Genomic DNA, 22,721 nt, shown 5'->3' on the forward strand with positions numbered 1-22,721 from the left:
TTCCAACTCATTTGTTCACACCCTGGAATACGCTTTACTTCAGCCCTTGTCAGGAGTATTTCCAATCTTTCTCAGTATGAGAAAATTAGAGAAGAGCAGGTGAAAACCCCGAAAACATGCATGTTAATTGGCTTGCACAGACTCAAAAGTGCAGTCCAAACCTGAAATGATTGCTTGCGGCTACCTGCCCAATATGAAGATCTGCGGAAAGGTGGCAACTCAGTGAATTGATAATATTCAAACTCTACTATAGCAAGGGCCCTCACATTATAACAGAGGCTGTTAACAGAGTTTTTTAAGCAAACTGCTGCCATCATTTCTCACCACACTATGTGCCACCAAAGGGACAAGTAGATTTGTTTACAGGAAAAGTAGATTTATCAAGCAACCAGTCCCATGGACAAGCAGATATTTGATCAAATTCCACAACCCTGCACATAGGATCAAAAACAAAGACAACAACTTTCCAACCACACTCTACTCAGCGCAGCATGCTAAGTGGACAAGCTCTAAATTGCCCCACTTAGTGATAGTAAGTGGATATACATGTTGCAATACAATAAAATATTGAGCTCCACACTCATAAATGAACCTACACATTCATAAATGAAGCTATACATTCATAAATGAAAACTAAGGGAATCTAACGAGGAAACTTTCCAGCAGATACAGCAAGCCAGAAAGACCTGTTAAAGGCAAAGCTGGGAAGACAATCATTGAAAGGAGAGGATGTAGTCTAACGACAAGGGCGGGCGACCTCATATCTGGGGAACCAGGTTCGAGTCTCAGCAATGACGCTCAAGATTCTGTGATTCTGGACTAACACAATCCGTCTGTGCCTAACAAAAATGAATGTTCCCTCATGTAACACAACTGGTGCTCATGTGAAGCACTGATACCCGATTTCGGGTCAAGTTCGCACTATATAAAACTTTGGGTGCTGCAGTCTACACCAGACATACAGACGGCTAGGACTTGCCAATCGACTGCAGCAGACTAATCAAGACAGAAATACATCAAGGCATCAAACATCTGAGAAATGGGAAGGCAGCAGGACCCCACAACATTCCTGAAGAGGGACTGAAGGCAGACATTGAAACATCAGTAGACATGCTCTACCCCATGTTTGGAAGGATCTGGAAAGAAGAAGTGGTACTGTCAGACTGGGAGGGACTTCCCATCAAGATCCCCAAGAAAGGTGACATGAGTTACTCTACAAACTACAGAGGGATAACTCATCTTTCAGCCCCAGGCAAAGTGTTCAGCAGAGTCATTCTGAACGGAATGAAGGAAGAAGTTAACGCTCAATTACCAGACCAGTAACCTGGCTTCCGCAAAGAGATATGTACACACCAAATTACCACACTGCCCATCATCGTTGAGCAGTCGATGGAATGGAACTCCTTTCTTTATGTAAAATTAAATGACTATGAAAACGCATTCAACAGTGTAGACAGAGAGACCCTTTTGAAACCCTCTGCCACAAAGGTGTGCCATAAAAACTCATAACAATCACCAAGAACTCCTATGAGGGAATGACCTGCAAGGTAATTCATGGAGAACTCACAGAAACCGTTGAAGTGAGGACCAGAGTCCGCCAGGCAGGGGTGTGTAATTTTTTTAATAATCTACTTGGCCAAGGGACAAAAATGGTACTGAAATCTACAGGTCCTGTAAAATCCACTTGTCCCACCTACTTCATACATCAATTTTAAGGGCTGACAGACAAACAACTGTGTCTAGTTTATGTGAAAATACGTACATTTACCACTGCTTACCATACACGCAGGATATCACAGTCCGCTTTAAGTGAGGGCAGAATTGATAATACATAACCTTGCTCCAGGAACCAGCAACCTTTCCCGATTATATTGAGACCAGGAACCGGCACACCCACATTTAAACTGGTCCCAAGAACTAACACTCTCGACTTAAACTGGGCTCAGAAAACAGCACCTGCGATATTATCTCAGCTCAGAAAACAGCACCCCTAAACTGAGCATATGCACCAGTGCCTCCCTAATTTTGTCCCACAAGCCAAAGCCCTGTAGAGCGCTCCCAGGAGTCTCCATCCACTTCTAGATCACGCACAGGAGTCTCCAGCCTATCAACAAGACCCAGGAGTCTCCAACCATGCAACAAAGTTGAGCCTGCACCCCCTAAACCAGACACCAGCACCCAACCTCCCTCCCAAACCCGGCCACAAGTCAGCAACCCACTAACACCCAATTAACACAGGTCCACGAGCCACTATACCTACACTCAAACAAGACCCATGACCCAGTCTCGCCAGTCCTCTAAAACAGTCTGATTGCCACTCTTATTAATCCTCTAAAACACTAGGTCAAGAAGCAAGTGTTGCCCCTACACCCGGCCCTGGAGCAAGAATCCCCCCCTCAACTAGTCACAGAGGGTGCGATGTGCATAAATATTTTACAGCTAGGCAGTCTGCACAGGTCCACAAACGAGGTAGCAGACAAGCATATTCTAGACAGAGAACTCACCATTGATCACAGAAAAGAGAGCTGAAGTCATCTACTCCAGTGCACAGGTGGCTGGAGCCGAAAAGATAACTTCTGCAGGAGGGAAAAGCAGCCAAGAGCATAAAGTGCATACTTGCACACAATCAGAAGAATGTAGATATTACAACCATGATGGGAATTCGTTCTCAATCCAACAACTTCGGAAAGATTGAAAGCATAAACCACACCTCAACTCCCACTTATTTTTTTGTGTTGTCCCTCTTGACATCACTGTAAATCCACCTTTAAAGACGGAGGAGCGTTGCCACAGGTAAAAGGAAAAATAAAATCATAATAGCTAGCATTATCATTATTTTTTTTGTTCCTGCTGCAGCCTCTCAGTGGGGAGGGTGGATCTGCTCTGCTCTCAGAGCAAGGGAGGGGTGGTGGGCATTATGTAAGAGCGCATGAATGTTTAACCAGCCCTCACGGGAAGGCCAAACATTCATGCGCACTTTGCATGTTCTCCATGCAGGCTCTACTACAGCCAGTGTGGAGAACATGCCCAGGCTGCTTATCCCTGACTGAGTGCCGAACCATGGCTATGATTGGCTATGGGGAGCTTCATGTTTCCACAGAGGAAGCCAGGAAGAGGACAGAGGAGAGGTAGCGGCAAGCCAGTAGGCAGGCAAGTGTCCCCCCCACCTCACTGCTGCTTCCTGGGAGCAGCCGCCACTGAAAAAAGCTGAAAACCCTGTTTTTTGTCACCACTGTGACATATAATCCCTCTTCTTTGTCATCCCATTGATATAGAACTATGTCTCTCCGTTCTGCTTTCCAGACTTGGACTAATCCCGTATTCATTGACGCGGTTGGGATACGAATACTTCCCTTGTGAGTGTGTGCACTTTTTTTTTATCTCCGTATGGCCACGCTCCCATGTCAACACAATTTGATTAAAGTTTTGTTTGTTCTGTATCATATCGAGCGGTCTTAGCGCTCTAGTCTTCCATCAGTGACACAGTACTGTTTACCTCTGTGTCACCGCCCACTGGAGCACTCCACGCACGCGCGACGAAACCACGCCCACCCCGGAAATGAGAGCGTTGCTCGCCCTGTTCACGCTACTTATTCCGCTCTGCTGCACCGGGAGCCCATCGTCGAGACCCGGTTCAGAGGGATCGTGCAGGTTCACAAACGGGTGCCTGGCGTTGTGGGCGTGAGTGTTTCCGAGCTCGCATTACCTTTACCAGCTAAGTACTTCTCACGGCTTCTTTTACAGTTTGTTCTGTTGTTCGTTCTTTTGCAGGGTGTGCCAAAAACGCCATCACCCCCCTCCCGTGGTCTATGTGGTGATATTTTATCACCTTCCAAGTGAGAATTTCCGCATTTTATTCTTTCATTGCGGGGGTTAGCGGTCACTGGCCTTTGGCCCATTGATCCGCCTGTGGCACATATACAACGCGTTCCGCGTTGTCTAAGGGCTTACTACTATAGCTTCACTTTTTCCCCATAGTGTCAAGTATTCCTCTTGCCCCCCCCCCATGCGCATTGTATCACACACGCGCTCCGGTGGGCGACTCCCATTGCCCACCAGCGCGGGCATTGTTATTGATCGTCTTCACTCCAAACTGCTGTTTTCGACGCAGCTTAGCACACACCTGCAGGCGGTGTCACCTAAATCTACAGATAGTTTAGTGATGTGTGGATTTGTCGGTCTACATGAGCACTAGTCACAATTTTGATACTCCCAAACTCGAGAGTTGAAACTAATTGTTTGTTTGTCTCTTGATGTTTGTGTGCGTCATTTGTCTCCGCAGGTGCATTTTAATTTTTGGAGCCTCTAATCCAGAGACCAGGAAGGGTTCTCACCACTGATATTTTATGTGTGGTCCCCTTACCATTTGCACTTTTTCAGAAGACTTAACTTTCACGTCCCTTGGTAGGGTGGGCCTTAGCATGTCCATACCGCCGGGGCATAATTCACCATAGGTCCTGACGAATGCCAGGTTAATTATACCAACATTGGCAGAAACATGTTGACCATCACCTAAGAATATTGGAAACAGACCATTCAACTTAGTTGGTCTAGTTTGCCAACACATTTTTAACATGTCCTTATTGATCAGCCATTAAATCAATTTTTGATACAATATAGGCATTTTTAAACACACCACGTCACTTTTTTCACATAGTCTATCACTTAGCTCTCACATCTTCACATTACCCGCTCCGCAGTAAATCTGGCGTTGAAGCACACTGGGGTGACACTCGGTCACTCCCAGTGGGGCCCGATGATGAAGCATGTCACCGACCAGGTCGGTGAGGGAGGGCTTTCTAAACACACCAAATAGGTGTTGTTTTTCCTTTTGTGCTCTAACACTTGTGTTTTTCAAACAAGTAACACTCTTTCATTGCTGTTCTTACCTGGCTATGGGGAGCTTCATGTTTCCACAGAGGAAGCCAGGAAGAGGACAGAGGAAGCCAGGAAGAGGACAGAGGAGAGGTAGCGGCCAGCCAGTAGGCAGGCAAGTGTCCCCCCCACCTCACTGCTGCTTCCTGGGAGCAGCCGCCACTGAAAAAAGCTGAAAACCTATAAGACTCCAACAGCATTCCCCAAATGCAGAATTCACCCTTTAAGGGTTGGGGTGGGGCAGGGGGCAACAACTTACTAAATTTCACAACTGAAACTGCATGCGATACCACAGGCGAGGGGTGTAAAAATGAATGAGCATAGAGAACTGGAGAACAGAGCCCATCCAATGGACAAAGGAGCCACTGAGGTACGTTCACCGAGAGGAAAAGTAACAGAGCAAAAGAGGACACAGCTAACTTCCATGGACCTAGAGGGATGCATAGAAGGACTTCAGAGACAGGTAAAAGCGGACGACCAACAACCTGTGCTAAGGAGAAATGTTAGTGAGGTATATGAGGTAAGGCGCAAGGTGGGCTGGTGCCAAGTGATGAAGGTCTGTGGAAGGAGGTGTCTATGCCCCCACGGCTGCAGCCTCATGACGGAATGGAGGCAGAGGGTGATACTAACACTGGCAATGTATCTGCCTCACAGCTGCATCCCAGGGAAGTCACTTACCTGCAGCCTCTTCTCTGCTCAGTGCCCAGGGCCAGTCGGCCACCTCAGTCTCTCTCTTGTCCCATGCTGCAAGCTCCCCTCCTCTGTTGGCCGCCCCTTTCTCCTTCCCCTGCCCCCCCACCCCTGACCCACCCCGACAGGGAGGCACACCTATCCCAGTCCACAGGCTGCACTCTGCGGGCCCGTTCTGTCTGTAATCCCCAAGCTGCCTTTCCCCTGCATCAGGCTCTGACTCTCAGATGGGCTCTTTCGGGCCTCCCCTCTGAGCAGCCTGCCCACTGCACCAATCAGAGCTACCATGAACCTGTCTCTGTCCCAGGGTAGTCCATCTCTACCAGGTGGGCAGTCTCTCGCTGTCCCACTGTCTGGCCAGTCTCCGCCCTCCTGGCCAACCTCTTTGTGCTACTGACTGGCTTTTCCCCTTGTGCCTTGGGCAGACAGCCTTTTCTCCTTCCCACTGTCCTAATTAACCCAAAGATAGCTTCTGCCCCCCTGGGTATCCTCAGGCCTGGCCTTCCTCTCTCCGAGGTCTGTCTCTGAGCCCCCTCCTTCCAGTCCTCTGCAGGCTTGTGTCTGCTGCCTCTCGGCCCCCTCTCCTGGGCCTGTGCTATGCCTCTGTTCCCTGTCACTCTAGGCTCATGTGGCCCCTGTGCCAGTCCCTCCGCTCCTGCACTCACTGGCCTCTACATGACAGCAGCTGCACAGACAGCACCCTCCTCCTCTCCGTTTCTATGTCCGTGTCGGCTCCCCAGCTTCACTTCTGGGACAGCGCGCTTCCGGTTCACTGTGCCACAGAGCTGGAAAGCAGAGACCAGTGTTTAGTGATTTTATGTCTACTTGTCCATCCAACAAAATATACACTAAATCTTCTTGCCCATTATAAAAACAGACGTGGTTCAAGCGATATGATTCTCCACCCCTGGCCAGAGTTTTTTGCTCTAGCCTTTTGTCTTCCTGCTGTCCACAGACTGGATCATGAAGATATCCACAGCAAGAAAAGAATAAAGAAATTGGATTAGGTGGACACCTTGGACGCAGCTCAATGACCAGGACTTTGCAAGCGATGGCCCTACTTTCCCATACTCATCTGCAAATGCAAGAGAAGACCGACAAAGTGGAAGCCACATCAGTACAATGGTATGGAAGAGGTGTGGCGCCGCGGCTAGGGCGACTGACTCCGGAATCTGGGGATCACGGTTCGATTCCTGGCACCGGCGGCAGATTAGCCCAGCACCATGTGACTCTGGGCAATAGCTTGCTTAATCTTCCCGACGGCCCCCAGCGCCTAGAGACCCTTACGGGTGATTGTGCGCTTTACAAATGTGGATTATTATTATTATTATTATTATTATTACAACATGGCCTTGACATCCACACGGGGAAAAAAACAAGATCCTGAAGGCTAACACGGCAGCACTACTGCAGTCACTCTAGCATGTGATGGACTAGAAGAAGTGGAGACCCATGAACCTGCAGTGTACAACTGCATTCCTAATTAACATTGCTTATAGAAGCTGATACGCAAAGGCAGACACAGGAAGGTCAAAAAGCCTCAGTAAGTGGACTAACATGAATCCTGCACAGCAGCCACTTGAGGCACCGCCATAAAAAAAATAAGTTATTGCACCTTCTAAATTGAATTGATTGTAGGGCAGTGGGTGGATTACTAATCTCCCTATTTCTATAGAGTTTCGTCAAACACTGCGACAAAGCCATGGAGGCGCCAAACGATTCATAAAACGTTTAAACTTTTGATCAAGAGCGAGAATAAGGTCCCCTAAACTATGTGACACAAAGGATGACTAGCGATATCAGGCTTTGATTGTGGTAAAACGTTATAGTTTTCTTTGTAAATAAAAGACGACGCACACAGAAAGCAAGCAGCCAGGGTAAAAAATAAATAAATACAAGAGAAGGGCTGTTAAGGTTGTCTGCTATGGTCTGTTCAATAGACAGGCGCCAGCTGCTGCGCATGCGCCAACATAAAAAAACTTCTATAACAATAAATAAAGCACTAGCGCGAGTGCCCGTGCGGCCCCTCCGCTCACCGGTACTCGTACTCCTCGTCGTCGTACTTGTCACTGTAGTAGATCTGTTTATAGGACATCGTGCCGGTGCGCGTTCACCCACTTCAACCGCTGACAGAACCCGGCGCGCAGCCTCACTTTCAAACACGCTCGCGCCGCAGCTGGCCATTGAACTAAAACCGTGACGTCCTCGGCGCCACTGGCACGTGACACGAACCTAGTCGCGAGGATGCTGTACAGGTTTGTTCAAGGAAGCCAGCGGCCATCTTAGAGAGGAGCTTCTACGTAACATGTGGCGTACGGATGCGTACGAGCTAAACATTTCCCTAAAGTAATGATTGTTGCTGAATGTGAAGGAAACAAATGTTTAGCATGGATACACATATTTCTGCGTATAAAGGAACCATATTTCTCTCTTTAAATAAATAATTTTAATTTTCTTGAGATTCTTTTAAGTCTCTTTTAATTGATGAGATATTGACCTGCATTAATCTTTTGACAAATTTTCGGTCACTTCTCAGCTTTTCATCGCTTTGTGGGAATTATCACTAAGTAGGGAATTCTGTTTAAGCCGGTTAAGCAGTAGCGAGGGCTTGACCGTTGATGTTCATTCTCGCTTTCAATGATTCCAAGTGTCACTCCGCTTCACAGTGGTGATTACCTGACTTCACTATGGCCGGCTGACTTGACACCAGGCGCATGCGCTTTTTGATGTTGTTAACTGGGGTGTCTCTCGTTTCAGCACAGCTCATACGTCAGAAATGACGCGATGAACCGGAAGTGGCCAGGAGTTGGCTAGAGAGAAGCTACAGAAAGTTTAATATTCCCCTGCTTTGAAGTTTCTGAAAGCCCTGGGAGGCAGTGGTAAGGGAGGAGACCTCCCTAGATCGTGGAGCGGGATCCATGCGGCCCTGGTAAGCATGGCATAAAAGAGAGTAGGAACTGTGCAAAGAAGGAATCAATCGATGCTCCCCTCTTTTCGTTTGATCCCCTTTTTTGGTGTGACTCTTTACTCTAGTCGGTTACCTCTCTGTCAGTTGACTTTCCACTTATTACAGTGACATGTGATTTGTCAGAAATCCTTTTTCCTGTCTGCTGTTTCCCCCATTTGTTAGCTATGGTTCCTACCACTGTTCGCCAGACCCTCCTTTTGAGTCTGCTCCCTTCTCTGCCGGTAACGTGTTGCTGTTATTGGTGAACACCCCCTCCCTGTTGGGTCACTCTCTGGTATTTAGTTGCTCTTTGTTATAAGTTCACTGTTTGCCATAGCTCTTTAACTATCAGGGGCACTTTTCCTTTCTGCAGAACTTTTTCCTATGAAGGGTCATTTACTCTCCAAGATCCCTTTCCTAGAAGTACCCCTCTCTTTAGTGTGATGTTGCCCGTTCGATGCAGCTCATCACCGGTCCACATGTCCATCTTATCGTTAATGTGAATTTAACTCCCCTTGGTTCTTTTTTCCATTAGACTACTTTAACTCTCCCCGGTGAGTTTCAGTTGCATTGAGTCTAAATTATGCGTCAATAAAAGGCACATTATGCTGTATATTTTGTAATAGTATCACTTCATTAGCACAATAGCATGATTCCAGGGGGCCTGCTCATACCCACTTTCCACCAGTGTGCTTTCTATCCTAAAATTCTTTCTTCTGCAAAGAGCTCCCCGAGATCTCTTGACAGCTTTCATTTCTACAACTCTAAGCACTTTGCCTGTCTCTGGCTCACTACCCCGCTATCACGGCCTCACTGGTGGACTGAGGGAACCTCCTTGCTATTTGTTCTCTCAGCCTCCCAAAATGTTTTCTTTTCCCTCTACGCTTTGTTCCCCTCCTTATTTCACCATGCTGATTTTACTCAGCTGCTTCCTTGCACAACTTAAGAGCCCGAAAGTGGAGTCCCCACGTCCTTGCAGCTGTTCTCGGGGTTGGTCCCTGGCTCAGTTCCTCGAGGTGCTGCAACTGAGTCATTCCTCACTTCCTCCTGACTATCCCTCTGTGTTGACTCACCCTACTTTGTACTTGCTGGCCTTATTTACATTGTGACCAGCACTGCAGATTAGCATTGGTCAATCTGCAGAGCCACGGAACTACGGTGTCTTCAGTGGGGTTGCTTCTGTATTTGTATGTTTATGCAACGCTGAATTTTGCATTAGTAAATTGCCCCACAGTACCCCGTCTTAGTTTTCAGTACTTGACATTTTTTACTCAGTTCTGTAAAATGTGACAGGAAGTGCTCAGAGCTATTGTGTCTTATCTGCCATAGTTTGCATGTCTTTTTCAGGAAGAAGTGGTCTCAGTCAGCCTTCTTGCGGCTTGAAAAATTATGTTTGTAAGCCCTTTTACTGAGGCTTAATACTAACATGGTTTCCTTTAAATTCTTGTGCGCGCCTACTAATGTATTAAGAATATATTTCCATCACGGAGCTGGTAGGGCTAGAATGCCAAATTCAAATGTGGTGTATAGTTTCTAGAGAGTAAGTAGTTGAACAATATAAAATATTATTGATAAGCTGAAATCTCACTTAAGTCCTGACTTATAAATCAAACATGTTTGCTTTGATAATAAGTATAGTTTTGGCATCAAAGGGAAGAATACTGTGCTAATCGAGTGGAGGGTAGTAGCTCATATTGAACTACCTCGTTAATTAAGATAATTACGTTCATCTTAGTGACAGTGACACCCGCTAGACCAAAAACCTTTTTTTTTGTGATATCATCCTATCCGGAACCCGCAGCTTCAAAACCATGAGAAATGCTCTCGGCAACCACCTTGATACCCGTGAGCATCATGCAGCACCTCATTGTGCAATCGAATGCAACAGGAAACACATTCATCCTTGTCCTCCTCATGCAGACTCGCAACAGTAATACCACTGATTGGTCCATCCATGCAGTAAAATTGTATTCTCACCCCAAATTTGCCTCCCATCTAGGAAGCAAGCATAGATCAACCAGCAGCAGATCCCTCCTTCCAGCCGTAGATGATGCCCTAATCAAAGACAATGGTGATTCCCGCTCCGGGCCCTTCTCAATCTACTATGAGCCTTCAGAAACATTGACCATCATGGATTAATTCTGTAGAATCACATGGGTTATGCGGTACATACCACAAAGGTTCATTTTGTCCCTCTCCAATATCCAAATGCTCCTCGAGTTGTCATCTAGAATCCTGTGATTTTAAGTCCCCTGTGCAGTACGTCAAAAATCCATCTACCAATTGTCTATTAAAATGTAAGGCCTGTTCATAGCCAGCAACTTCATGAAAACTCCAGAATTGTCTGCTCTCCTCCAATCCTGGATCATCTATCTTAAAGTGAACCCTACCAGGTTAGAGTTTATCCAAATCACCAATAGCGCCTAGCAAGCCCAGGTCTGAAATCGCTCCCAAACCTGAAAAGATTCATACCTCAGGGTTGCTTATTTAATGAGGGACAGCAAGCTTTTCTTCAGAGCTGATAGATCCACAAAGTAATAAACCATACTGTACCTGAAGTTGCCCCATGTCTTCTGGACGCGAGCTTCACTGCTTAAGCCTTGGTCCTTTCCAATTTGGACAACTTGCTAACTTTCTTACCCACCCCCCAACTAAGGGCACCTTTTATGCAAAAAAATCTTAAAGAAATATGACCTGTTATCCCCACCAATGCACACATATGTTGGCACCCCACTGCAAGCTTGCACCGCCTTCAAGATATGTTGTGCCGTCTGCTACTAGAAAATAGTAACATGCTACCATGCCTGGCCTAAGCACACCATTTGCATATCTGGACTAAATAGGTACTGCACACATGACTCTCCTTTAAAAAAAAAAAAAAAAACCTCTTTCTTAAGAGAGCATCTTGGTTGCCAGCGATAGACCTATTGTTTTTTCCTCTGCTCTCGAGCTACATCTACAAAGCACCATCCTCTCCTACTTGTTCCTGATACCAAACTAAAACAGTTCATGTGACTTCGTATGCAGAGTGCTTCAGTCCCACCTGGCTGTTTACGAATGGAAATTCCAAAGCAGCACTTCCCCCCCCCCTTTGAGAGGGGATGTGTTCTGCTGGGCCGCACTATCAAAGTAAGGTGAGTATACACATCCAGCAGGTTCGCTAATCAAGTTAGCTCATCTGCACTTGTTCATCATATTGGTCAGATGTCTCCTTCTTCATAGTGTCCCTGCCCATCCTCACCTGGTGAGCTCTGTAGTCTCTTGTAGGACTGGGAGGATGGTCTTAGGCTGGCAACTGATGTCTGCTTGTGGATGCTTTTGTGCCCAGACCAGACCCTCCAGGAGGTGAGCAGTTCAGGTTAGGGTCCAAGAGCAAAGCTGCATTCTGGCGTTGGCCTTCCTGGAGTGGAAGAGAGAGGGTGCAGCATCTAAAGTCCATAAAGATCAGACGGGAGCTAGCAGTTGAGGTAACAGAGGCAGAAACTATAATTTCCCGTATGTCTGTTAATTTCAATCAATGTGTGTTATTGTGGTGATGAACAGAAACTGCATTCACTGAACTGAGATGAGAGGATGAGGAGTGAAAACATTCATGAGGTTGGGAAGAGGATGACAGTATAAACATGAATGGACGAAGGGATGGCCAACTCGCACCTGTAAGATAACCTTGTATTTTTTCTCAAGAAGTATGAGGCTTCCCCATAGGTGTTAGAATGATCTCAAATCCAAGAGTAGATAGTGACTTCAACCCTGCCCTGTATGAATGCACCATGTCTCTTAAGGATGAAGACTACCATGATCTTTGCCTAAAGGATAGCGAAAAACCCAAAAAGCCAACTGCTAGCCCAGATTATAAGAAGGACAACACAGGCAAACGCCCAAACCTTCACCAATGGTAGTGTCCCACATCCATGACAGCAGATGGCTACACCAACCTGCACTCATAGATGCGCCATCATCAATGATGGAATACAGTAACTCCTGCCCTCCCGTTTTGAAAGACTGAAAGACTGGCACGCCCAGAAGCATTGACACATGCAGCATATCGCCATCTACCATAGAGGAGTTTGCAACTCCAGGTCTTAGCTGCATGAAGAGAAGATTACCATTAGAGGACACAGCCACACAACCCCATAACCAATAAATACATTCTCCCCATCAGGATTCTTCCACCTTACCTGAAGAAGAAAAACACACACACACACACCAAGAGACAATCACTGCAGCTCTCCCTGTAGAGGGACACTCTTCCATCAGTGAGGACAACTTCTGCTATGGTGGAGCAAGCAATATATAAACAGTAGTCGAACAAACTAATGGATGAAAAGGGTGATACTCTTTGTATGTGTATATATGTAGGTATTTTTCATTCCAAGTTATTTTTGGAGTATGAGACCTATGAGACGCGGACATTTGTCTTTAGGCAGACTTCAGAGGGGTATTTTATATAATATTGTGTCAACAGCAGGTGTGCTTTCTACTAATAGCGTGACACTGTAGCAATTTGTTAATTTCTGCGCAATTTCATACGGTTTGGGTATTCTATCAATCTGATAGATATATATATATATAGTGCGAACTCTCGACCTGAAGGTATTGGGGCGTTTCACGTGAGCACCAGCTACATTACAAAAGCGATTTGCCTAGAATCGCAGGATGTTGTGCCGAGGCCTAGACTCGAACCTGGTTCCCCAGTTCCAAAGTCAGCAGCTCTGGCCGTTACTACACATGTTTCATAGTGTTAGATAGTGGGTTATTAGCGGGCAGTAGTTTACTATCGTAACAATTCATGTTGGTTAATGTGAATACAAAATGTGTTCGATCTAGAATGTACCATTAGTATTTTTTGGCAACTGGCCAGTCAGGTATCCATAAGTCCGCCAATGCTGAGTGTTTGAGGGGCAGCATTGCAGACTAGGATGTTCTTGTGTGAACTGTGTATTATAACTTGTGTGTTAGTTGAATGATTCCACGTTGTATCAAGGTGTGGTGTAAAAAAGTGCTGTTGATTTAGAAGCACTTTGACAATATACATCTTCCAGTTTTGTAAGACATGAAGAACGTATAGTAAGGTCTTTAGAGAATTAAATAATATGGTGCCATGGCACTGCTGTTGGATTTTGTACAAATCCTTTGCTACTCTTTCCAGATTAATTCTAAATGATATCATTAAGTTTGATAAGGCATGCCTCATTTCCTGGTATGATTATATAAATAGAAATATTTGCTGGCCCGGATGTAGGGAATTTTGTTTTTACTGAGTCTAGAGCAGGAAGTTGCTGACCTTGGAAAACCCTCCATCCAATCCTTTACACCTCTTAAAAGCAGTAATGGGATTGCATTATATTTGCTTCTGTTATTTCCCTGTTTTGATCTTTTTTTATTATTTTTAAGTTGGACTCTTATCTGCTCATTTTAGTTTTCAAGATTTGAACTTCAGAGGTCAATGCTCATGCTGCCCATGTGATGATGTCTCCATATAATCCTAGAACGTTTGTTTTTATTTTGTAAATTTTATTCAGCACCAAGAAGTTAACCCCCAGATTCATCAAAGTCATGTTTTGCGAGTCCTTAATAGCGATTTTTAAGGATTCGCTATTAAAGACTCGCAAAACGGGATGCATGTAGAAATCGCAATATTTTTAGCGATTTCTACTGTATCCTTATTTGCGATTCGCTAATTGATAATCGCAAATAAGGAATGGCTTTCCCATTCATTCCTATGGGCCTAAAGGCCCAATGGAATGAATGAGGAGTCATTCCTCATTTGCGATTAGCAATTAGCGAATCGCAAATAAGGAAGCAATTTCAAGGGTGCCAGGGTGTCCAAAGGACACCCTGTTGCACCCCTGAAATGGTCATGTACACTGGTGTTGCGCACCCACATGTCCCAAGGACATGTGTGTGTGTAACATACAACTTAGAAAAATGCACTATAGTGCATTTTTCTAAGTTTTTGCTATTTACCACGCAGTCAGACTTCGCGGTAAATAGCGGCCCCAGATTGTGAATTCGCAATTTTTAAATGGTTCATGCATTGCATTTAAGGAATCTCTAATTGAGATTCCTTAAATGCAAATAATCGCAATGTAGCGATTCCTAAAATTGCGATTTTTGCATTTGGGATGATGCATCCCAAATGCAAAAATACCGCTCGCAAAGGGCCAGATTCTCAGAATCTGGCCCTTTGCGAGCGGATTTTGGTTTGATGAATCTGGCCCTAAGTTCCTAAATCATTTCTAATTGAGATGGGCCAGCGATCCTGTAGACCATTCTTTTTAGGTCTTGCCTTAGATAGCATGCATGCGCTGTTGCCTGCAAGAGAGATTGTACACAACAAGGGGTTCGGAGCCAGTCTATTGGTTACCATTCATTGGCTTCATGACCAGACCACTCTTATTTGCTGCCTCCTAATTGGCGGGCACATTCCGGCATCACTTTGTCTTCTTTCGTGTGGAACATGAATGAAGTGCTGATTACCTCATCTAGATTAGTATGCTTGTAATTGGGGTACTATTTTGTTTGTTCTCCTCCTCCAACCCCTATATTTTTTTCTTCTTCCCCCATGGAAATTCTCTCTGAGTTGCTTCTTCCCTCCCATTGCCCGTGTTGCTTCTTCCACTTCCTGTGCCCCTGTTATCTGTGTTGCTTCTTCCCTCTCCAAACCCTGTTGTCTGTGTTACTTCGTCCACCCCCCATGCCCCTGTTGTCTGTGTTGCTTAGTCCTCCTCCTGGCTCCTGTTGTCTGTGTTGCTTCTTCTGCCTCCCATGTCCTCTTGCATTTAGCTTCCTCCCCACTATTCCCCGTTGTTTATATTGCTTTATCCCCTCCCAGCTCGCACTTTCCCGCTATAAGTGTTGCTTCTTCCCTCCAATCATCCCGCAGTTCTGTGTTGCCCCCTCCACCCACCATCAGAAAAGAAAAATGCTATGATGCAGCAACCACGAGCCCCGTCGTAGCACTTTGTTTCTAACTTTTAGCCATCCTGAACAGGAGTTGCGCTGCTCTACCACATGGCTAAGAGATGCTGGCCAAGCCAATAGCTATTGCATTGGTGAGACCATTTGGCTTTGCCAATGCTTGTTTAATTTCCTGCCGCTCAATACATTTGTAAGCTTTTCTATTGCATAATTTCAATAAGCGAGATAGTTGGGCAAATATTTTCAAGCCATGATTTGAAATGGTATGCAAGCCAGTAGGGATTACTTTGAGTATAGAGTTGAGAGTGTGATTATATGGTGTTATGTTGGATGTTGTGCGTTTCTTCTGTGACATGTGGTGTTACCTGAGCTTCGTTACTTGGGTGGGGTGTGCGAGGCCTGGTTACAACAATTATTCTCTACTCCATCATTTGATCCATTTGTCACCTGAGTTTGTCTGTTAGTGCCTTGGCGGTGAGCAGTATTGCTGTTGGTGAATGGAATCATGCAGGATCGATCAATGCGGTAATGGCACATGCATGCAAAAGCTGTAAGGTGAGATTTTGGGGCACGACAAAGCTTTGGTCAGTCCGAGGTGGGAGAGAGGTGTTTCAAGTGACATGAGGACATTGTGTTTGCGTGTGGTGATGGAGGAATGACTGGTGAGTTGCAGAAAGGCTGTATGGATTTTGTGTTTGCAGCACATCGCCAGTGGATTGACTATTGGTGCTTGGTAGACTTGGTCATTATAGTACACACTAATCCTTTGAGTTTCCAGAGTAGCGTGCTACTCGCCAAAAAAAGCGATTCAACGCCCCATCAAGGGTAACTAGCTCTGTATAAATACAAACCTTTTTCCCCTCTTCTATCCTTCCGCTATCCTTCTAAATCCAAATAATTGACTAACCTATCCACCACTTAAATTACTTTCTTATGTCACTATACTAATTCAACACTAATCCTTTAGGGGTTCGGGAGTAGCGTTCTACTCACCAAAAAAGCGATTTGACGCCTCATCAGGGGTAGTAAGCGCTATATAAATGCAATTACAATTACAATGTGAGGTAGAGTTAAAGACAATTTGTTGATGATGACTGTCCTTTCGCGCAGATGTTCAGTTTGGATGCTCTTTGCTAACTGCAAAAAGCACTTGAATAGAGCTTCACCTTACAGCTGCTACTAGCGATGTTTAGGTTGAAGTATGTTCGAGTTGAAGTATGTTCGATGTATTGCTTCGTTGAGGATTCATTGGTGGGTTGCATTTGAAGGACCTTCAGGTGTGGTGTTTATGTAATGTCAGATTTATCGGTGATACTTGGTGAAAAGTTGCAGGTGCATACCAATTGCTTGGGCCTTCGCCGCAGGTGATTCAAGTTCTGCAGTAGAAGGACCTACTGTCGGTGCACGGCAAATCTGGAGTGCCATTGCGGAATTTAAGCACTGACTTTATTTTTGGTGTGCCACTTGCCTTGGTAGTGGGTGACTTGTGCAAAGCAATGTGGTGTTTTGGGATAGTTTACTTTAGAATAGCATTTTTTCCGACTGCATTCTGCCCAAGTACAGTGCTTCAGCTTGTTGTTGTTTCCACTGTGCATCAGGACATGATCATATTTGCTTTTTCTGCACAAGAATGAGATGGCTCACCGGAGATGCTAACTCCCTTCTTTGGAATTTGAGAGACTGTCGTTTTAGGCAGTAAAAATATACTTTCTCTGGTCCTTTTCGAGTCGGGCAGATAATCTAGCTGCCCCTGTGGCAAAGTGCTATTGTTTGAAGATCTCAACAGAGCGATGGTGGTGGAAGCAGGAGCAGATGCCTTTGGTTCTTGTTTTGTGTTGGTAGTATCGGCTTGGCTTTAGGGAGTGATATAGGCTAATACTCTCCCTATCCAAAGATCTAGAAGATTGCCTTTATGCGATTGAATTTACATTTTGCATTCGTTGAGAAAGGCCTCAGTTAGGGGTACCCGGCAGAACCAGCATCCGCTATACCCTGAGAGTACCAGGCGGACTGAGGGTACCGGGTGATTGTTGAAGCGGTAAGACTTTGAAAGGTACAACCAAGGACAAACTCCTCTCGGCTGCATCTCTAAACTGCATGAATGCAATTACAGAAAGTATAGATCGGCTAAAGATTTTCACTGTAACTGGGAGCCAGTGAGTCAGTGTTGCACAGTCACTGTGAGCTCACTCCTCCAAGGCATCTCCTTCCCGACCTCATTCTATGGCCTGTCTGATCTGGTGACTCACGAGGGTTTCAGCCCCACTTAGTGCAAGCAGTGATGCTTGAATTCCTATTAGAGGTCAGAGTTCACCAAGTTCATGCCAACACTGAACCTGGGTGAGTATGAACGGCCTACTTCTTAGCAGGCCCCCCTTCAAGTTGTCTGGTGTCTTAGCGAAGACACAAAGCATCGAATTAGGAAAACTTGTGGTCTTGATCCGTGTGTGTGTTTGTCTGTCTGTCTGTCTGTCTGTTTGTCTGGTATAGATCCTCTGAATCTCATTCTCTCCCTGGAAAGGATGGGTAGCAAATTAGTGGGTATTTCCTTTTGGCTTGTTATTATTTTAATCAAGGTTTTGCCAATGCATTGTGAATGTGCAGGGCTGAATCTGTTGGGCAGCTGATCGCCATCCATGAACATCTGTGCGAGGCAGGGATTATGCAGCATTAAATGCGAAAGCCGGTTAGTGGTGGATTATATAGCGTATTAATCACAGCTGGGTGGAAGCAATATGGGGAATATATTCATGTTTCAGACCACAGTCTTCCGAAGCATCACATAGGCGCCTAATGTGGCGCACACCCCACAAGTATGAAAGGTGATGGATGATATGGATTACTTTTAGCCACACACTTTTTGCAACCCATGAATTTTCAGACATCTCAGAGGCACTTTGAGGATTAATTTTAGTTTGGCGCAGTCTTTAAGCCGATGAAGTCCTCTTCACCTCCTTGTTCTGGGTGGAATTGGAATTGGTGCGCACTTCCCATGTAGAGCAAATCACCAAATTGCTGTGTCAGAGTCCACCTATTTTGGGAACAGTTGTCACATCAACTAATTAAGCCCAAAAAGCAAATTGTGGAAAGTGCAGAACTTAAGAAACAAATCAAAGCGGAAAGCTGGGAATCAATAAAATGAAAACAAAGCAATAAAAAGCTGATGGCCTATAAATCACTTGCTGTTCTTTTAACACCTATAAACTAAAAATAAGTAAAGTTTCAATTGCATTAAGCTGTTCTGTATGTTTAATACAGTTTATTGGAATGTGCAACGTCGATTAGTATTAATGTGCACTCATGAAAATTTAGGCGCTTGGAACGCTACATTTTTGTGAAACATAGCCGCTAAAATATCTAAACCTCCCGAGAAGCAAACAAAAATGTAGCCTCTAATTGGAAACGTGCGTGCGTGTATTGGGGCATATCCAACAAAGCCAAGATGGGTTGCGCTATATGTGTGTATGCGCATAACTTAATATGAAATGGTAGTCAACTGAATCCTCCATTACTGAAAATTTTTAAAACCAAGTACAAGTAGTAAGAGAAGATGATTGCATTAAAAAAATAACAATAAATCACAGTTACCTTTATTATCATGGTTGAAAACGGGCTTGAAAGCATATAGGTTCAAGTACGACTTTCTAATCTAGACCATACATCCTACTGCGTTTTCATCCTTAAGACCATTATTTCTCACTAGGCTTGAAGTTTGTTCCTGCCAAAGGCATTCTAAGAGACCTTTAACCTCTGGGCTGATGTTGGAGCATAACTTCTAACCACACGCTTTATGCAGCAACTAAGATGACCTAGAGAAGCCTGTTGTATGCAATCACTTGTTAATAATCCATATGTAAAAGTATAACTAGTACACGGAGATGCAGAAGTGACCGGCATAACTCCTCTAATTTATAAACTGTCCTTCCCACAATATCTGTAGAAATGGAATACACAGCCACTGTTGTATTGATTGACATCTTTGAACATTTTGACGCAATGGGCTGTGTCGCTAATACCCAATTGCGGGAAACTGAAAGCGGTTTTATTCTGGCTCTGCGTCATATACCGGAGGATCATATCAATATCTTGGTCGCTAAATCTAGGGCTAGCCTTCGTGATCATCTGTATTAGTGATCTATTGTAATTCGTGAGAGAGGCAAATGAGAATGTGTCTAGGGTGTACAAAGTGTGAGTATATTCATAGTTAACTAAACGCATGTGATATTACTGATAATTGCAACATTTTTACAGTCCTCTGCCCAAAATCTGTAGGAAGGCAAGCAAGACAAAGGCTTTAAATATGCTGAGTATGTATTCATTTAGAATTTTATGTAGAGAGCATGCTAATAAATTGTATAGATATTTGCATCATCATGCAGGTTACGTGAGCATTTGAACAGAGGATTTTTAAACTTTCTATTCTATTGAAAATAGCGTATGGTTTTACATCAGTGCTTGTGCCCTCCATGGTATGGGCCTTGCTGCTGAGAAAAAAATGTAAACCACTGTTGCAGGGCAGATACGTAGTCAGGAAGCAGCCTAACCACAAGGACATTGATCTGCATTTGCGATTTGGTGTGCAGCGCGAAGTTAGTTATCATGGCCAATACCCAAATTGTCCTTGGTAGATAGTGCAGAGTGGAATCAGCCCATCTCAGCACAGGGAACCAATCAGTGGACCTCTTTCATCTCTGGGGTAACTTCTGTGCAACCAAGTTTACCTTTAATTGTCCTTGTATCATAGCTTTGTAAGGAGTGCAAGACAGTTTAAAGGCTAAAACTGCTAATTTTTCGTCACTGTCCAAAGTGAGGGGTAAACTTTTTCTGGATCAGTGTCATGAGCCTTAAGTAGAGTGTCTCATTACTCATTCCTATTCCAGTTGTCCATTTATTTTGTACACAATGCAAAATATTTCCTAGTCTTTACTAAAGACTCTGTAGTACAGTTCTCCGTTGCATTACAGGTAGAACCACTTTCTTACAGACAATCCTAGCGAGGTTCACAGTGGATGTATAATGGGGATTGCCGGGGACTTATCAAAGTCTCTGACCGTTTTAGGAGAGGACTCTTTAGATTGTGTTTAGTTAAGTACCTGGTGTCGACAGTTTCTGCCCATCACTGTTTGTAGCTATATGACCGAGTCTTCCATCCCTACACCTGTGCCTCAACAGCTTGTCTCTTTTGTTTCTGGTTATATTGATACTCAGTTGAGTATTCTGTGTAATACTCAGCAGTGCCTAGCTCTGGCAGGTAATTGGGCATGCCAAACTGGGGAGACGGTGTGCCTGGGTACTCATGAATGGGGGGCTCTGAAGGAGATACAATATATATATATTTTTCCCCTTTAGTTTTTTTGGGCCAAATTTTTAAATGCCATATAAGGATGTTATTGTTTCTACTGGAACCTATTTATTAAGGCAATCCTGACCTTTGGCCTATGGTCCCTTGTTGTCAAACACTCAGCATCGTTCTAGATTAGCGTGTCTAGTTTACCTTTCTAGTCCAAGCCTAGAAAATGATCTCGCAGATTTATTTGGACTGTTTCATAACTAATGTGTTTTTGAATCAGTCATTTCATAGCTTATTTTGAGTGAGTAGATTTTCCTGCTGGAAGTAGTTTTCCACCAAAGGAGGCTTTTTTTAGGCTCTGGTTAATGGTTCGTTTTTCACGATTTGCAACCAAACCTTCCTTAAGTTATGGAAAGAACCTCCTGTCGCGCTCACCTTAACCGTATGGCACCCTCGTTCCACCTCAGGGTCAGCAGAACCTGGGCCAGGCCCTCAACCGAGGCACAACTCTCCTCCGGCGTATTCCCACGCCTGGTTATGTGCACAGATTCATGCTACAATGGGATGGTGTTCAGCATAGGCGTTGTCGTCACTGCCCTGGCCTTCAATCTCTAGCGTAGAAGTTCTTCTACAATTGCCCTTCTTGATTTCTCGCATGTTGACATATAAAAATGTTCTGCGGGACTCTTTGCAACTTTAGTGGCGAGGGCAGTGTCCAGTGTGTCCGCATCAAGATTAGGAATTGGTGCAGGTTATTTTTCCGCGAGTACCAAGAAAGGCAGTGAATTGTTTCTGCGTACAGCTTTGTTACTTTTTTATTTATTTTTATTTTACGCTACATCTGCGCTTGCGTGAACGCGCCTGCTTCCTTTGCTGTACCTGTTGGGGGCTGCATTGCTACTGCCATGTTCCACTAACTACTAGGTGAAACCTCATCTTTTTCATACAATTGCTAGAACAGTTGACTTTATCAAAGTTTAACAGCCCCACGAGTGAAAACCACAAATGCCACATCAGCTAAACCCCACACGTCATTTCCGCCTACCTTTCCTCCAGCTCCCATCACAGGGACTTCCTTCCCACATGGATCTACATCTCAGTCCGTTCTACTTAAGGTTTGCCACGAATCTGCGTTCGTGACCATCAAACCGAAAACACGGAGGATTCTCTGTCGAGTAATGATCAAGCCTGGAATTAGGGTTCAGTCCCCCCCCCCCCCCCCCCGCATTGTTTCTGGGACTCCGGTATGTGGGCCTCTATGGGAGCTGATTGGTTACTGATACTGACAACATTTCACCCTTCCTAGACAATAGATTTCTTTGGTTTGGGGAGGCCACTGCAATTGTCGTTTGAAGCGCTTCGAAACGAGGTCAGCGGCAGTAGGCGCTGTGTGCACGGTTCATCTTTATTGGGTGGATGATCACTCTGGATCAAAGGTGGGGCGAACAGAGGGATTACGCCGTCCCAGATCACGCCTTCCCACACCCCCAATCTTTCCTGTCTCTCCCGAGACAGGTGAGGCAGGAATGCGGAGCATGCGGCCCGGCCGGCGGCGTCAAGCTGGGACAAGCCGGGGCTGCGAGCTCACCTCCCAGAAGGGGTCGTGGGTAGGGGCCGCCTTTCAGCAGTCGCACTGCGGCAGGACACCCACTTGAGACTCCCTCCTTGCACGGCGCCGGCTTGGTGCATTCGGGGCATGAAACGAGGGGGGGCCCTTCCGTGGATCTAGGATAAGGTAAGGAGGGGCTAGGGTGGCACCAGGAAGCGCAGCAGGGAGCACCCCCGCAGGACTGCTTCCAGGTGCAGAGGGCTAGAGAGGGAGCCTTAATGGAAATACCCGTCACTCACGTGGGCATGCCTTGAGCAGGTGGACTTGCAGCTCGGTGTCTTTGGGACGTATGGGCTGAGTGCCTCGGGTGCTTGTGGCACACTGGCAGAGATGTGCTTGGGCACAGTGGCTGAGGGTGTGAGAGGAGCTTGTGGCACAGTGGTTGAGGG

At 45.3% G+C, this 22,721-nt stretch overlaps 2 protein-coding genes across 4 annotated transcripts in view; one reads left to right on the plus strand and one right to left on the minus strand.

Moving 5' to 3' along the window:
• Positions 1-7,759, minus strand: part of CKS1B (CDC28 protein kinase regulatory subunit 1B) — a 30,284-nt gene extending 22,525 nt beyond the window's left edge. Inside the window, exon 1 of the mRNA XM_078669507.1 lies at positions 7,602-7,759. Coding sequence (XP_078525633.1) covers positions 7,602-7,660 — 59 coding nt within the window. The 5' untranslated portion in view covers positions 7,661-7,759. The remainder of the gene's footprint in view (positions 1-7,601) is intronic.
• Positions 7,760-8,328: 569 nt separating this feature from the next.
• SHC1 (SHC adaptor protein 1) overlaps positions 8,329-22,721 on the plus strand; it is a 135,747-nt gene continuing 121,354 nt past the window's right edge. Inside the window, exon 1 of one of the 3 annotated variants that reach the window (XM_078671073.1) lies at positions 8,329-8,494. The gene's annotated coding sequence lies outside the window, so the exon portion shown is untranslated. Of the gene's footprint in view, positions 8,495-22,322; positions 22,459-22,721 lie in introns of those variants that run through there. The other 2 variants (XM_078671071.1, XM_078671072.1) reach the window with 2 other exon arrangements.

This window comes from Lissotriton helveticus, chromosome 12 (genome assembly GCF_964261635.1).
Source record: "Lissotriton helveticus chromosome 12, aLisHel1.1, whole genome shotgun sequence".
Classification (NCBI taxonomy): Eukaryota; Metazoa; Chordata; class Amphibia; order Caudata; family Salamandridae; genus Lissotriton; species Lissotriton helveticus.